Source organism: Pezoporus wallicus, unplaced genomic scaffold (genome assembly GCF_028554395.1).
Source record: "Pezoporus wallicus isolate ANWC-B61680 ecotype Strahan unplaced genomic scaffold, APGP_CSIRO_Pwel_v1 scaffold_3294, whole genome shotgun sequence".
NCBI lineage: Eukaryota > Metazoa > Chordata > Aves > Psittaciformes > Psittacidae > Pezoporus > Pezoporus wallicus.
Genome location: NW_026635478.1, coordinates 6,862,945 through 6,881,073, shown reverse-complemented (window position 1 = coordinate 6,881,073; position 18,129 = coordinate 6,862,945). Strand labels below are relative to the sequence as shown.

General features: G+C 43.3%; 1 protein-coding gene across 2 annotated transcripts in view; it reads right to left on the bottom strand.

Annotated features, from left to right (window-relative positions):
• The window catches only part of LRP6 (LDL receptor related protein 6), a 127,867-nt gene extending 116,043 nt beyond the window's left edge, over positions 1-11,824 (bottom strand). For both annotated transcript variants that reach the window (XM_057426423.1, XM_057426431.1), the window contains exon 1: positions 11,273-11,824. In XM_057426423.1, coding sequence (XP_057282406.1) covers positions 11,273-11,327 — 55 coding nt within the window. In that variant the 5' untranslated portion in view covers positions 11,328-11,824. The remainder of the gene's footprint in view (positions 1-11,272) is intronic.
• Between the last annotated feature and the right edge of the window lie 6,305 nt (positions 11,825-18,129).

Here is an 18,129-nt window from a genome sequence, read left to right as displayed (position 1 = left end):
CTCCATAAGCTTACCACATTCAATATTAAATTGTTAAATTAATTTGTTACCTTACCTTTACAACTAGAATTCTGCATCAGCATCCTTCTCCTTACCACCCAACTCTAGTTCTTGTACCAAACAGCTCTTGGTTGCAACTCTTGTCTCTCTCCTGAGCATACTGAAAGTTGCTAATCCCCAAGATACCCCAAGTCTGTTTTCCCTAACACTTGTTTAGTTAAGTCTTGCTTTGTTCATTTGATTTGTGAGCCTTTGATACTGGCTTAAGAATGCTGCAGCCCACAGAACACAAAGCCATGAACCAACATAAAAGAGCCGTTAAAATGTTTTCCAATTTTTTTGTGTTGAAGTGGCAACTGCAAGCTGTCAGAATTTGTCATGCTTTCCTTTAACTAGTCCAGAGGCCTTTTCCACAAGTTCCTGCTTGCTCCCTTTCCACTTTCAATGATCCATGACACCTCTGGGTGCCATGAGGTCAGTGTTACCTTCAGCATGCTCATTCTCTTTCACTGACATGGAATTTAGTCTGGTTAAAGCAATTAACACAGCCTCATTTTCCCAAACCCCAACAATGTTGTTCTACCCCTTCACTTAGTTAAGGGCCCCTCCCTGAGCTGATTCAAATCATTACTTCAGTGAAAGGTCTGACTGGGTTAGCGAGTTGAATTAACGCAAGAAGTGGTCCAGCAAACACCAAAACTAACATAAGGCAAGCAGCAGGGAGCTGGAAGGGGGAGCAGCTCTCCCCCCCACCCCTGTCACTGGCAGCCTCCTGGATCTGCTCAAGATGCAGCCACATCCTTTCTCCCCAGCTCCACTTTCAGGTGTTGGTTCCCAACATCTCTTTTGCATTGGCACCTGCACTTGTCCCACAGCGAGACAATGCAGGGAACTAAACCAGCAAACGGCTATCATGCTTTTGCCCCCACCTACCAAAAAGTAGTTTTTAGCCAGCCATAATACAGAACCAGTTCAGAACAAAGTCATAAGTACTAGCACACATGGCAAAGGGAGGACCGAATCAGCGTTGACAAATTAGTTGAACCGGTTTCTTGTGAACCTCCAGTTTAGTAACAGGACCTGCCAGACTACAGGTGCCCACTGTAAGTTGTGGCAAGCTTCCCCAGAATCCCAGTGTGACCCAGCCAGGAATACTAGGAAACCAGACACACTGTAGAAAGAAACATCTATGCAGGAGTCCACTGGTAAGAAACCCAAGGATTGTTACATTCAAAGATGTCATTGAGCTGGGAAAAGAAAATTCACCACCCTTTAAAAATCTTGCTGGAGAACTCTGAGCATCTAAAAGTGAATTGATATTGCCAAGCACACTGCCACAAGGATGGCAAACATGAGGACTGGAAAAGAGCAGACACACTGATAACATGTGCCAAGCAAATACACACTGCCCTGGATGAGGCACAGTGAGCAAAGTTTGCCAGATGCCTCGATGGAATGATATGCACCCACATTCAGCCCACAGGGAAGGAAAAGCACTTAAGTGGGCACAGATAACCAGCAAACTGCATTAATTGCAACCTCCTCAAAACTAAAAACTCCTTATATGTAATACAAGGCTTCCCATTCCCAAGATGTCCCACAGAGAACCAATACAAGAACGTAAGTCTCTGGACTGACACAAGGATTGTGGGACTGCCAGTTGTGAGGACGCTTCCTTCACTACCCATGTTTCAAGTTTCTTCATCACTGATTATGCTAATAAGGAATTCTGTCTACTTGTTATCCATGAATGTTTGAGTTTGGCTGCTCAGTTTGGTGGAGCAAGAAGGAAAAAGTTGAGGTAGCAGTGGGAATAAAAGCCTGGGAAACTTGTATCAAATCAGAAGAGAGGCAAGTTGCAAATGAAAACAACTCCCCCCAAAAGCAGGGACCCAGCCTCAGGAAACCTCATACAAAGATTATGATTTTCAAATAAACAAACAAAAAAATCACCAGGAAATACAGGAGTTTCAGCAGCAAGCAGCAGGCCAGGATTTTGCACCAAGTTCTCCACCACAGCAGTTTTACTGATTTATTCCACACAAATCACAATTTCACACAATATTTTACAAAAATTAATGAACTGACTTGGCTTACCAGTAGCCTTCATTCCATTTTCACTGGATGAGCTCTCTTCTCTCTGAATCTCCTTGTTCTCACAAATATACTTGCAGGACACAACAGGCAAACAGGACTTTAGTAAACAAGCATGAGGCAACCCAAGCTTGTTACAGCTCCTCCTTACAGCTAACCTGAAGTGTACTCCACATGCTACAGCCACCCAAGGGCTGTTCAGATGGTAACTCAAAAGGTCATAGGAACAGTCAGGCTCACTAGTGAATGAGATGAGTAAACCACACTAGTGCAAAAACAAAGACACCAAGCAACAACAACAGTGCCTGGATTCTGCACCAATCTCCTACCATTAGTTGGAAAACAATTCTCTTATTAAAGAGCTAGAAGGACAGAGGCAAAAGAATGAGAGGATGAATAATAATTAAAAAAAAACTGAGTACAGGGAATGATAAAAATACCAGGCCCAGGCATAAAAAGCCAACAGACCTGAAAGAGTATAGTAAAAGCACACACGACTGAAGTACACCAAAAACTATAGCATATGACAGGCAACTAACTTTCTGAATGGCAGGCATCACCCACCAACTCATCCTGTCAGCAAGAGAGCCACAGAGCCAGTATTTATTGCTTCCAAATTAGCACAGCACGTCTCTTCTTAGTATTAGGTAGCATACCCACACTGACCCTCTGGCCATCTTTCCATAACATTGACTCTCCTACTCTGAAGTTGTTCCCACTGTGCTTTCATGGGGATAAAATGCACTGCTTCAGTAGCAGACATCTTCGTAACTTTAAATGCTGAATCTGTGTTACTGACAACAACTTAGGGTAAGGAAAGAGCTATGCTTTCTGGTCAGACACCTTCTTGCAGCTGCTTTGTGTAGAATACTATCACCTTCTTCCATCACCCTGCTGCTTCGAAGAAGGAGACACAAGGTTGCAAGAAAATAGGAATATATTGTTTGTTCAGTGCCATACACTTCCCTGGGCCAGAAGCAGACTCTGGAAAGCAGGAAGGATCTAGGGATGTGTGACCAAGTACTACCATGAGCCACACTCATGCCTGCAGAACCTCAACATAACACTTCCTGTTTCCTCAGGTGTTCTCATAGCCTTCCATGAGTGCTCAAAATGTTGTGAAAATAACACAGCACTGCAGATTAAATACCAGCTCCATGCACACTGGCAATACTTCCGTAGTTTTACCGGGAACACCCATGTTTAAATCGACGCAATCTGTTTAATGAGAAAGTTAGTAGGCATGTAGACTGCCACAAAGCTGCTCCTGTCTGCAAGGTATGTTTCTGACAGCTCTCCCTAGCACACACCTTTGCTCATGCAGAAAAAGAAGCTTTGTTTGGCTATACTGTACCAATTAGAGTCCCACATCTGAATGGGGATGATATTCTGCAATCCCAACTTGAAGCTGTACTATGATGGATGAGACTACCTGATCCCACTGAAACAAAATACTGCCCTTTACACCTTCTAGCATCATCATTTCCTACAACGTTTTTAACAAACCAAAAACCTCTATCATACCCATCATGAAGCTGTTGAAAGACTGCATCGATTGAGTCCCTCCACTGAAATAGAGCACTAAGACACAACACTGTGATGCTGTGACAGAGGCAGCCCTTTTCCTAAAGCCTAGAGAGTTTAAAGGCCACAATAAACACCTTGTTCATCTTGGCAAGATGAGACAGGAATGCCCCAAAGTTTGTTGCTGTTCTGGAATGTTTGCAGTTCATTACATATATGTTCCAGCCTGGACAGCACATGTGTTCAGGGGTACATATCCAGTCAAGAATGCCCTGGGAGTCCTGCCAGCTCACTTGCCTCCCATAGCTGGAGGACCCTAGCTATATCAGCAGGCACAATGTGGGAAAAGGTCCAGCCAAGGGCTCTCACCCAGATTGCTAACAGTTTCAAAACAGTACTTTCAAAAGTACACGCACTGAGCGGCAACACACTGGTTTACGTTCAAACTAACAAAGTCTTTCTCCACATCCACAAGAAGTTCATAGGCACTCCCTTAAATGACTTTTTACAAGCTGTATGGAAAAAAACTGTTATAGTGTGAGATAAAAGTTCACAGATTTTGTTTCTCAAGCAGGTAAAATACTTTAAGATAAGACGGCTTCAACGATTTTGCAAAAATATGAAGGCTTCACACTGAACTAGAAAATAGTTTTGTAAGAAAACTGAAAGAAAATACACTGCAAGTGAAAAGAAGTTCTTAAAATAACACTTTGAACAGACAAATTCTTAGGACTATAAAGTTTACTACAGCTTAATATAATAAATAACAATCCCAGTTCAAAGGAACAGTTTGGGACTGTTTTGAAAGGGTAAGGAAAGATGTGCACATACTTCAAGAACTAAAAAAAAAAAAATAAAATAAAATGTGCAATAACTTTGAAACAGTTGAAACTATGTGATTTATTTTAACTTTCTTTTTATAACTCTCAAAGCCACTCACATCCCAGCATTATTAATGTAAACTCAACAGGCTTACACTAGATGCAGTGACACAAGGGAAAAAAAAAAAACACAACAAACAAACAACAAACACCAAAAACCAAACCAAAACACACACACACAGGCAGGATCCCCTGAAAAAAGTTAAACAACCCAGGCTTTTTCACACTGAATAGGACTCATTTCTGAGAAACCAAAAGAAAAATAAATAAACACAAAACCACCCAACTTGAATTTTTGAATTTTACCATAATCTACAGTGTAAAGGCTACTGAGCCTCACTTAAGTTTCTGAGTCACTAGAGCACCAATGCCTTTTCCAAACGGACATAGCAAGAGTCATTACAAGGTTTACAAATGCCTACTCTTCTATCATTCTTTATAATCCTACTCTATTAATCTGTATGTAGTCAAGAGGATTCTTGGATTTCCACAGTGTTAACATTTTAATTAACACTAACACTATGAGTAACAAGCAAGAGTTTATTTTCTAGTTTGACAGAATAACAAAGGAAAAAACTGAAATTCTACAACCCCTTCCATGTCTGTTACCTTCCACATTCAAGCAAACACATCAGTCACCTTCTAGAAGCCTCAACTCTGACAACAGAGGAGAATGCTTATTACTGAGAACTTCTGGAGGCACAAACAGTTAAATAAAACCAAAAACATATAAACTTACAAACCATGTTTTTCCTCTGGGAACAGATGGTGAGGGGGGAGAAAGAGAAAAAATATAAAGGAGAAAATTACATTTCAGTATCATAGAAAAGGAAAACAAATGATTTTTGATTAAGCAAAATTATATAGCTAGTTAAGATTTTCTGTCTCAAATATGATTACTTTTCAAATCTGACATCAAGAGCTCACACATGGCCCTTATAAACAGAATTAAAACTATAATACCATTTCTTCCACATTGATTATATCACAAGGGAGTAATTCTATTTAGGTAATCTGATCCTGTAACAAGATACTAAAAAAATCTTTACAAATGTTGCCATTTTCCATGTCTGTTTATATTAAAAACATTTCCTTATTGTTCTGTCTGTATAAATAATGAAGCTCGAGATGCATTCCACCTTTTAAACTGATATGCTGCTTTCCCCAAATAGTTAATAACATTTTGCAAAGGAAACAAAGTATTACTAATACCATTGCTTCTTTTAACCTGCATTTTGAATGGTATGTTCTTAAAAGCGTATTATAAATCAAAGGGAAAAAAGTATTGCAGTATTTCTATTCGTAGACTGGTAAGTTTGACTCCATTTCAAAATTGGTAGAGGACTGTGTCAATTACATCGAAATAGAAATATTTGTACCAAGATAATCACAAGGAGACAAAAAACCCACCCTATTTTCATAACCATTTCATAGGAGACCATATTGGAAAGAAGAAATGACAACAAACTCGTATTTACTTGCAAACACTGCATACAGACCAAGTTCTACTGATGTGGAGCAAATATTGAGCCTGTTCACATTGTAAGTCTCCTTCCATAAATATTTATGAACTACAGGAGTATCTAGAGAGCTTAATGAAGGCTATGTCAGCTTGCCTGCCAAATATATATATCTGTAGAAGTTACTTAATATTTAGGGTGTCAATACCCAGTATTTATGTACAGTCCATTAGAAATGCAATGCTTTCTCCTTCCAATCTTCAGACAATTACCACAAAAGAATGACACAGCTTCTTTGTTTAGAGCACTGCTCATTCTGTAACTTTGCAAGTGGCATACACCCTGAAACTACACAAATGAGGTATAAGTTGAAAAAATATAAGTTATTATTAGAGAATACTTCTTTCACCAAACAACAGCTACCCTCTAGAAGAGCCAGCACAACAAAGCACTCAGCATAGAAGTGGATGTACTCACTGCACGCTCATCCTAAACCTCATGTCTGCACATCAACAGTCACCCTTGGCGAGCCATAGCGTGTAGGTTCAAGGGCTCAACTTTTAAGCAAACAATGCCAACTCCTTTTTATGAAGGTGAATGGACCATCCCTGAAGTCTGCAAGGAAGTTGCATCCCCCCACGTCTTTCCAAGCAACTTACACCACTTATCAGTAAAGTCCATCTGTGGGAAATTCCTTTACCAATGTAAATTCTGCTTCACTGCCACAACTGCCTTGGAAGCACAGCCTCCGTGTGCCATCAAAGTGGGTGGCAGCAAAAAATTTCACCAGCTACTTACAATTTACTAACCAAATCTCTCTCAGGTAAGTGGGCTGAAGCACGAGGGCTCCCCAGCAGTAAACCTGGAGGAATAGCTGAGCACGCTTCCAGCCACCAGCTCAGCCAAAACCATGCAACAAAGCTTTAGTAACTGTGCTTCTGGTGCCACTCAACAGTAACATATACCCCTCCCTGTAGTACAAGAAAGTGGACTCTTCTGAAGAAGCCACCAAGCAAAGCAACCCAAGTACTTAGCATTTCTCATAGCAAATTAATGAAGTTAATACGCTGAGGACAAAGAATACAGTGTTTAAGTCTGCAGACTGGCTGCAGAGATGAATGGTGACAGATCAGAAACTGAGACCTGTTTCTCCCTGTTTTCCTCCCCTACCCCACTCGCTCAGAAGGAAAAAAATTAAATCATCTTTGCTCTACTTGACTTGAACTAAAAAGTAAATCCCATATTACATGCACTGCAGCAGATTATTTGTAAAGCTGGCATTTTTAAGATGTGACATCATCATAAAGGTGGATTACAGATGTCCAAAGGAATCATATTTCTCCAGCTCCCAAAGACAGAGTTTAAAATGTTCCTATGCTCCAGATCCTGACCTATCTTCCTCAGAAAAAGAAAACCCACAAACAAACAAAACCCACTCCTCTATGCATTCTACAGCTTCTAGCCAAATTTCTTACCTAGAATTCAGGGAATGAAGATTTAATCAATTCACCAGGGGAAAAGGAAGAAGCATCAATATGGTTAATGCCCCTCCAAGCAGCATTGGTGTGAAACATGAAGACTTTTCACCTGAATATGTCACTGAAAGGTACAAAAAGCCCATCATCTGCACACATCTCTGACCAGATATACAGTTTCAACCATATACCATAACTTCCCTCCATGCACAATGCACCCTACCAAAAATGCTATTCACCTTACCTCCAAGACACAGCAAAATCTTCAATCAAACTTTTTAAGTCCTTATTTTTCAGCTTTAAAGAACAGCTACAGCAATCTGATGATAAATGAACTATATCACAGAAACACAATTTCAAAAACTATTAAAATAATGGTGGATTTTGTAACACCTTAGATCACACTAACTTCAGACTCTTCTATGGAGAGATGAAAGAGGAAAATGCATTGGAAATCACGGCAGACAAAGGCACAGTGATTTCTGAGGAATCATACAATGAAAAAACATGACTAGAATACAGTTGACTCAAGCTTGGGTGAAGAAACAAACCATGATGAGTACAAATATATATATATATATTTTTCCAAGTCTCGCTGTCAAACCTAAGGATTGTACAGTCCTAGGTAAAGAGACCCTTTGCCTGAAGGCAAATACATAGCTTCAGCTGGAAATGCCACACTTCATCACCAGCCTGAGTGCTTCAGAAGTAAAAAGCCTAACCCTTGTCCCCCTCTCTGACTTCTAGCAGAAAAATATGTGCAAACACCTCCAGTCACAACTTAGCAAGTCTTGAACACTAAGCTCTCCTAAACTACCCGCAAATCTCTCTAAAAGTTACAAAAAAGCAAAGATTATCTGTTTATCAAACGCAAGCAACAAATTAAAATGAATTAAAACAGTATCAATACTAAAACAACAAGAGATTAAAACAAACCCTCCTCTGAATGCATAAGAGGGAAGCTTCAATTTTAAAATGCGCATTACCAAAGAGGCATTTTTATCTCTTGGCTAACTGACCTTAAGTGCAGAGGTCTGCAATATTCAGTTTGTCTGCACAAACATCATTTGTAAGATTCCTACTCAAACAAGAGCTTTGTGCACTGTCTGTATGATCATGGTTTAAAACCAAAACAAAACAGCAACTGCATGATGACTGGAGAGTTATTTCTGGAAGTAAGCTGTGAATAAGTGCAGAGGAAGAACTCTCTATCACTTATTAAAAAGTTGAAACTTCAGTTTCACACTTATCTGCAGCTCCCTGACTGATGTGATGGCACTGCTATTGCCCCTTTCAAACTGGCAATTATCAAACAAGATCCTCATTGGTTTCACAGCTATCATGGAGAATACAGCAAAGCTTCCATAAAGGTCTAACTCACTCCTACACATGTACCCTCTCTGGGAGCAGCTTCAAGAAGTACTGCAGATGGCCAGAGAAGAGGAAGCCCAATCCCCAAAATCAAACCAGGGGCCAAGAAAACAGCGACCAGACTCTGAGGAGGAGTCAAGAGATTCCAGGAAAGTGAACCCTTTCTTCCATCAGCCAGAATATGGAAAAATTAAAAAAAAACAAACCACATCAAGCTTTCATGACAGTTAACCTCCTGCCTCTTAGAAATCCAAACACCTGCCCTGAAAATGTCAGTAGGATCTGGATTATGGCAGTCCTTGGACAACTTTGAAAGACACATGCCTTGCCCTGTGCATCCATTTCTGACTAGTAATGGCCTGGTACTTCAAGTCCTTATTAGTTTATGGGGCACTGAGCTTCCAGGTTACCAGTTTTATTCCTTTCCACATTGGTAAATGAATCCACCATAGTTTCCTCAGACTAATGATCACAGTTCAGCTGTTGGAAAAAAAGAATAAAAATCAAATGGACAGAGGTTTACAAGTCCATGAGAACAGGGAGGCTAGTTCTATAAGCAGAGAGGCTGCTGCAATCCACAAACACACACTCTTGACATTTTCTGAGTTTCAGACTCCAGCACCATTGGCTTGGCATCCTTCTCAGCACTAAATTCACAAAACCAAATGGTGAACTGCATAACTTCACCTCTACTTTCATGTATAAACTTATTCATACCCATGCTGGCACTGCCTCTGTCTCATTAAGGAACCGCTGACACCTCTTCTGAACTCAACACATCATATTCAAACCAATTCTACTTGCATAGATGTTGTTTATTAGGGAGGATGCATGCATTAAAATCTGATTTTTTGTTTCTTCAGAAGTCAGCTGTTCCTGCTGTTTATCTCTACCTAAGGTAACAATTAGCCAGTAGGAAAATTACTATCATGTCACAAACAGAAGATTACAAATTCAGGTAGGTGATCAAACAGCAAGAGACCTTGAACACAGAAGAAACAAAAAACACTGTTTGGATACAAATGTCCTTGGCAATAGACAAAAACAAGAGATGAGAAATGACAGTCCAGATGGTTTATACACTGAAAGTTTCTTCAAAGTGTCTTATTAAGCATATACAAAGATTTGCAAAAGCACAAGTCACTACTGCAAGACTAATCTGAAGAAATTACAGTGACAATATTACATGACATTACATATGACAGCAATTTCTGTGCTGTCATTTGAACTAGGCTGAACAGCAAGTGAGAGCCAAACAAATGGTTTATTAAGAACAGGTACAATTAGTACGTAATAAAATGAACTTGTCAGGAAATGGTTCCCCTCCATGCTCCAGACTTCAGTTAAAAGTTGAGACACCTTAACTTTTGAAAATTGGGGTTTAACCACCACAACAGGAGTTTGAAATAACACACAGCCCATTTATAAGGATACTTGCATCTTTGCAAACAGGATACAATATGGCAAACAGATGCACAGGAGGGAGGGGGAAAAAAAAAAGGGCATGGAGAAAAGGAAAAATTTTGTTTTCCAGAGTACTGAGCAACTGGAGACAGAGCAATTACTTCAACATAAGCCACCTTTAGTCTAGCTTTCATGTGAACACACTAGTGTTGATGAATTTTCTAAGCCAAAGTGTGTTTGAGTATTAGCAATTAACCTCTTCCCCCATCTAATATGAAAAAAATCGAGTAAATGGCAAAGCGATGGATGTAAACACTACAGGTGATTTCTTCCCAGAAAGACTGAATGCAGAGAACTAGTTACTGTAATTATGTTTATAGCATTAAGAAACCAAAACCCAGCCCCAGAAATCGGCTGTCATACCAACTGTGCCTTACACGACAAAAAAATATTGGTGGAGAAGAGAAGCGGAATACAAATCCTCAGCTACTTTAAGTGACATCCCCCCGTAAGGCACTCGACTGCCGATTTAAAGCTGTATGAACACCCGTGGCAGTTCACCAGTGAAACACAAACTTCTCTCAAGTCCCAGCGCAGAGCCAGCACAGCTGAGAGGATGCAGCATTCATGCCCTTCTCGACAACTCCGCACGCTCACTCCGCTGCGAGGAGGGGCTCACTGAAACGCCAGATCCCATACACGCTGGATACCTGGAGAGCTCCGCGCTCCCCTCCGCACCCGGCAGCGTGAAGCGCCACTCACGGGGGAGAAAAGGAGAGGAGCCTGGCGATACTAACAGAGGTATCAGCCTGACACCGGCGTGGCCGAGCTGCTGCCTCCCAGGGCCGGGTGCGGAGAGCGACGGGAGGAGCGGCGCTGGTTCGGGGGCTCGGTGCGGTGCGGGCCGGCGGGGAAGTTGGCGTAGAGGCACGGCGGCTGGGAGAACGCTGCCCCCGCGCCGGGCCCCGCGCCCCGCCGGCAGCCAGGCCTCTCCCCTCCCGCACGCCCAAACATGGCCCCTCGCCGCCACCCCGGCAACTTTTCCCCCCCTCTCCCCGCTCACCTCTCATCAGCGAACAAAAACTGCAGGCAAGTAGGCTGCGCAGGACGGCCCCCATCTTCCTTCCCTCCTCGCTCTCACCGGCGGGGAGGCGGCGGCGAGGAGCAGCACCTCCGCTGCCAGTTCATGCTTCCAGGCGGGCGGGGGAGGTGGCGGGGAAGAGGGGAGGTGGGGGGGTAAAAGGAGGGAAGCTGAGGAACGGCGGCCGCGGAGATTCCTCCCTCGCCGGTTCCTAGCAGGCCACTTGCCCGGTCGCGCCGCCGCGGGAGCGGGCGCTGCCCTCCATGCCGGCCGCCGCCGCCTCACCGCAACTGCTGCGGTCGCTCCCCCATCCACCCCTACCACTCAGCTCTCCCGGCCTCCGCCTCCGCCGGGCGCGCACAGGCGCAGGGATACAGCCCTCCTCCTCCCCCGGCCTGGCCTCCGCCTCCCCGCGCCGCGCCCGGACTGCTCCTGGAGCAGTGCCCGCCCCCCCCAGCACCTCTCCCCCGTCAGGGAGGGAGCGGGAGGGCGGAGGGGCGGGGGCAGATGCACGCAACCGTCTCTCGCACGGGCGGTCACACACATACACACACGTTCCCGCCTGCCCCGCGGCTGACAAAAGCCCGGCGGGGTCCGCTGCACGGCGGGATCGGGCCTGGCTGGGCTGGGCGAGGGCGGGGACCACGGTACCCTCCTCGGTGCCCGCCCGCGGGCAGAGTGAGGAGAGGCGGCGGGGGGTGGTCGCCGCTGTCGCATTCCAGCGGGACTACTTGCTATTCTTCACCCCCTCCGCCGCGTAGCGATGCTGCCCGCGGAGCAACACCGGACCGGGAGCGACGGCACTACTTTCTGCCACAGAGCAGCAGCAGCGGCAGCAGCGGCCGAGGCAGCAGCAGCACAAAGGCAGAGCTGGCCCTCTGCCGGGTGAGGGTTAGGTACCGTGGGGCAGCGCAGGGCCGTCCCTTCCTTCCTTCTTTCTCGGCTGGTGCCGGCTTCCCGCTCTCTGAGGGGGCGCGCTCGCGGAGGGCCCTCCCCTAGGACTCGGCGCTTGGGCCAGCTGCGAGGTCACGCTGGCCTTTAAATACGTATCGGTGTGCGGTGCCCCACCGATCGGATTGGAAACAAACGTGGGGAGGCGGGCTGTGATAGTGAAGTATCGCTCAGGGAGCGGAGGTTGGGGAGGTAAGCAAGATCCTAAAACTAAGTTACAATTAATACAGCCAGTGTAGAGATGACAGCGGTAATCTTGATCTGTCCCAGAGCAGCAGTACCAGGCGTTCCTTCTCAGTAGGATTTGCTGCTTGGTTGATGTAGTGTTGCATAATTTATTTCCCAGCACTTTTGGGGGTGTTTTGGGATTTTGCCCCCCCTTGCTAGACTAAATGTAGTATGCTGGGTTTTTGCTGCTTGGCACAGTAGTACAAAGCCCCCTTAAAAATCAGTGACCTATGTGCTATGTTGAAATATAACTTACTCTTTTCTGCTATTGTATCCATGTAAACACACACTTTTACTTCTGAAGAGGCTAAAAGTTAAGATTTTGTAATATACCCTCACTTAAAGCTTCTCTCTGTACCTGCCTTGTTCATTCCTAATAAGCAGTACAAAATACAACTTTCTTGCATTTCCTTAGATGAAGAAATCTACTTCAGGATTTCTACAAGAAACTTCAACTCTAAATCATGTTCTCCCTCCTCACAGAGTATGGTAGCTGGTTGGTAGGATAATGACAGATTAGCAGGACATCTTACAGCAAAATTGGAGATCATTACATTCAGAAGTCTATACTATTTTCAGGGTTGTTAGAAACTTAAGTGTATAACTTTTAATCTCGTATCTATTGGACATACATTTGGCCAGATTAAAGGCCTGGGTGTTGTAGACTGACTCTAACATCAGGCTCCTGAAGTCATGTGATAAATGACAGAATCTCAGCTTTTACTGGGGAGAAACAAAAACACCCACCCAGAGTGTTCTGTGCAAAGAAGTATATTTCTAACCTTCAAGTAGTACCTGCCTGACGCCAGGTCTCGGTTACAAAGTGTTGTCCTTGACTCTACTGGATGAAATTGCCTCCTCCAGAACTGTGCTGTCAGCTGGGAGAATGAGCAAACTCAAACAAGATCCATGTGGGTAGCGGAGGCAAAGGGCTTCCCATGCAAAAGTGTACCTAGATGGTAGATAATCCACATCTAACCCTTGTCACTCCTAGGTTTTGCAAGAGCAGGCAGAAGGAGCACACCTTTATATTTATTTTCACTGTTTAATTTGGATTGGAGGAGAAAAAGAGCTTTTGGGGAGTTTTCTTGTATTGTATGCTCACAATGTTGCACAATCCATGATTAACCTCTTGCAAAGTATGGCAGATCTGTCATGAATTTGTATCTTAATCATACAATGCACAGCTGAGGAAAACCTCAAGCCTGAGCCCCTGCATTGCAGAACACATTTCTCTATATGCCATTTCCTCTCACATCTCATCTGTTTCTGCTGGAATCACTCTGGTGTCTTGACTATCTGTCTACCTTGGGAGCCTCATCCCTGCCTTGTTGCTCGTACCCTTACGGGCATCTTCCCTGCTGTCCGTGCTGGCTGGTCTTATTTTTAGCTTTCACACATTACATGCTGTCACCCCTCAGACTGGTGTAGTTCACTGGTTTTCTGTAATTTGAATCCTCTCCTGCTTAGTTTTATTCTGAGCCATTTATGATAACTGGGTTCATCTCCCTCAGCTTGGCCTTTTTCCCCCATGGCCCGCATAGACACAATCCTGTCGCTATTCCAGCCCAGATAGCCTCTTTTGAACCCTTTTCCCCATAAATGCTTAAGATTCAAGACAAGCCTATCTCCTAACTGCTTCTAATTCATATATGAATTTACTTTTAATTCATATATGTAGAATTAACTCCATGCCTGAGTTTTTACAAAGTAAAATGAGAGGCAAGATTACTGCAGACAGAAAATCCTGAGATGATTATGTTCCTTTAGTTGAGCTTAAAGTCAAAATAAATGGGGAATGGAGAGGGAATGTCTCTTTTGTCTCCCCTTGTTGATTGCAGTTATTTCCATTAACCTTAGAATGAGAAACCTTGGTTTGCTGGCTCAAATCCAGTCCAAAGCTCCAACTGCTAAGAAGCCTACACAGCCTTACCCCTACCTTCAGACTTAAACAGTGGCTCAGTAATACAAGAACTTTCACAGGACATTTTGTTTATACTCAGGTTAGTTCCCTGGTTTGGTTGGTGGCCCAGCCTCATAGGCACTTTTATCAGCCCACAGAACAGCAAGGGATGGCAGCTGGAGCTCCTGAAACCAGCAGTGACTGCCAAAGTCACTCTATTTTTGGACTGTGCCCCGAGTTCCAGTGGGGTCAATGGGCTCTCTTGGAGGACTGAGGCTGAAGTCCCTAATGAGCAAAAGCTGTTAGGAGAAGATGGCTGCTCAGAAAATGAATTTGTGGCTGCCCACATCACAGAAGCCAATATCATAATTAGCTGTCTTGCTGAATGTCTCACCAAGAACTAATGGGCACAGTGTGGTGAAATCCTGGTCCCTCTGGAGGCAATGGCAGAATTCTCACTGACTTCAAAAGGGACAAGGTTTCATACTGAAACTCGGGCTCAAGTCTTCTCTTGCCCCCAGCAGGAAAGTCTGCAGCACAGTAGCTTGGGGAACTGGACATGACATAGTGATGACTTCACCACTGATACCTGATATAACCACTTCACAGATAAAATAGAACACCCTGACTTGTGGTATCATCTCCTTGGCACTTTACCTAGGTCATACGGTTTATAAAGAAAAATGCTTTGTCAAAAAATGCTTCATCTTCCCCAACATAAGGTCAGCTCATGTGAGAGGTGTACCTGATGAGGTTTATCCTTTTCCAAGAGTGCAGTGGGTTTACCATGGTGTTCCTCCTTCAGTGATAGAGTACCAGATCATCTCTTCCTTCCTAAAGTTCAATAACAACCAGACATACTTTTCCCCTTCCTTTTATCATAGACTCATACAATTACAGAATGGTTTGGTTTGGAAGGGACTTTAAAGCTCATCCAGTTCCACCCCCCTGCCACGGGCAGGGACACCTACCACTAGACCAGGTTGCTCCAAGCCCCATCCAACCTGACCTTGAACACTGCCAGGGATGGGGCAGCCACAGCTTCTCTGGGCAACCTGTGCCAGTGCCTCACCACGTTCACATGGAAGAATTTCTTCCTAGTATCAGATCTAAATCTCCCCTCTTTCAGTTAAAAACCACTTCCCCTTGTCCTGTCACTACATGCCCTTGTACAAAGGCCCATTGGCCCCCTTTAGGTACTGAGAGGCTGCTATGAGGTCTCCCCGGGCCCTTTTACTTCCATACTGTATGAACTGCACCTTTTCACTGGGACATAGGTAGCTTCCAAGCAGATTTTCCTGGACTGATAGTGATGTCTCTAGCCCAGAAATTTTCTCCAGGCCATGAGGCTTTACTTGGTTTTGCAGTCATTCTGCAGGTTCCCCACAGTCTGTCATACTACAACAATATCTAGCACTCCTGGTACTGTTGTGGCAAACACCCCATCAAATCCCCTATTTTTTTTTTTTTTTATCAGATACAGAGTTGTTTCTTCTTCTTACATTTCAGTACTACCTTATTCCCCCCTCCCCATTTAGTATAATACCCATCCTTTCTTTTCCATCTCCTCTACCAGAAGAGGTTGCCTGGTACCCAGGATGAGAACTGCATTTCTTTGTGGCTAAAAAAGAATCCTTACAACAAAATCTTCACAGAGGAGAAGGTGATTAGGTTCAGCAGCCCATACAGGCAAGCTAGTCCAACAGGAATTCATTGATATCCCCAAGGGAAAGTATGAAATAAGATGACCTGGAAGGCTTGGGCATTTTCTTTACGCCTTTGGAGAAGTGTTTGGACTCCTGCTGATGGTGCATTCAGGGTCAGGCTGTCTACCTACTACCTCTTTTCTCCTTTTCCATCTCCCAGGGAGTTGAAAACAGCACTGCCTAAGGATACACTTCTTCAGCAGTTGTGTTTTCAGTGTGAACCATGCAGGATTCTGATTTTAATTTGGCACTGCCCACCAGACCACAGGGCAAGTCCAGGACTTTTCTTAGGAATATTCAGCCATGGCTACATTTCAAAGCCAAATTACAGAAATATCAAATTTGAGAAAGTTACAGCTCTAAAATTTGTAAAGTACTTTAATGCTAGGTTGATACAGAGGAAACATCCTTTTAAAAGAGCTCACATTTCAGGCTGACAGACATGAAAACACTATTTTGTTTTAGTTTGCTCAAATTTTCAAACCCAGTCAGCATCTGGGCTCTATTAACCATAATGTGCGTGCCTTTTAAGCAACAACAATTTAAGAATATTTTCTTTTCAAATCCCTTTCATGGAGTTCAGTGTTTTGCAATATGCATCCATAATATTTAACAGTTCTGCTTTGCACTGCAGTCTTTGAAGTCTAAAAATTATTTACTGGTAAAGCATTGTACATTTGCTTGCACTCTTTAGTCACAGGGATTAATGACTAGAATTTATGCCTCTGGTCAAGCAAGGTAAGTCACTGTGTCACACTAATTAGCAATCTTTCCTGCAACACTTTTCAATCTTTATGTAGTGCACACGGTGTGACACACCAACTGTGCATAGGAAAGAGCTCATTTGCAACTTGAAATAGCCACTTCTGGGCTAAAGTGCTGTACCATGGAAGTACAGTTTATGGCAAGTAAAGAGACTCATCCCTCTCTAGTTCAAAGTCTGTGAGGAAGATTCAGATTTGTATGTCCACGCCCATATTTATACTTTATATTCATATACATATTAGTCTGCAATTCAGCCAAAACACTAAGCACCTCAAAGAATATGGCTATAGACCATCAACCGTGATACCTCTACAGGGGTGGGATTTTTATTAGCTGTTAGGTAAATTCTCAAAATAAGCTGAATAAGCACTAGGAGTTCCTCAGAGCGGAAAAGAGTGCCCTCTGATGGTTAATTTTTAGGTTTAATATCTGCGATGTTTCATGAAGCGCTTCTAGTTTTTAAGAGATTTGTAAGATAAAGCCACACAAATGCAAGATGTTGGGACAGGTCTTTATTTTAAGGAAAACCCAAATTTTTTTTTTTTTTTTTTACCCTCTTAATTGCTTTTTAGGTAGTCATTAAAAATAAGGATGGAGGCAAATTATTGGTAACATTTTTATTAAATTATCATTTCTCAGAGACAAGCAGTGCCTCTGACAGTTTGGAACTATTACACTCCATTAGGTGTGTTTTATGTTTCACTGTGGCAAGTGTGCTTCAAGGCCTGGAAAGATAGCATGCAGGACATATATAAATTCCCAGCTTATTTCAGAATCATAAAATTAATTTATCATTAAATCAGCTAATTACAATGGAGGCAATAGTTTGAATTAGTCCTTGTTCACTTCTCAACCAGTAAAATCCCAAGATAATCAACAGTGGCTGATTATATAGTCTGTCCTGGCTTTAACAGGCCTTGCCAGTAATTCAGTTAACAAATTCCTGTTTTATTAAAAACATGGTGATCTTTGCACCAAAGCTATAGGACTTGGAGGGAATGGCTGTAGTGGAAACTGAGGGCCAGATTCTCCCTCCCACTCCACTATCAACTGGCAGGAGCACTAAGCACTATGTAAGTTAAGTTACACACAGGGAATGCTGTAACCACCTGTGTTTCCACAAAAGATGTTTCAAATACAGACACAGGACAGCAAAAAGCTCAGTGCATATTCACCCCAGCCATGAGCTAAAGTGTCTCCCATTGATTTCATTCCCTGTTAGAGCGGGAATGAATGTGGGTCCTTAAGCTTGCACTAACTCCATATATAAAGGTTTCCGTGGCTTA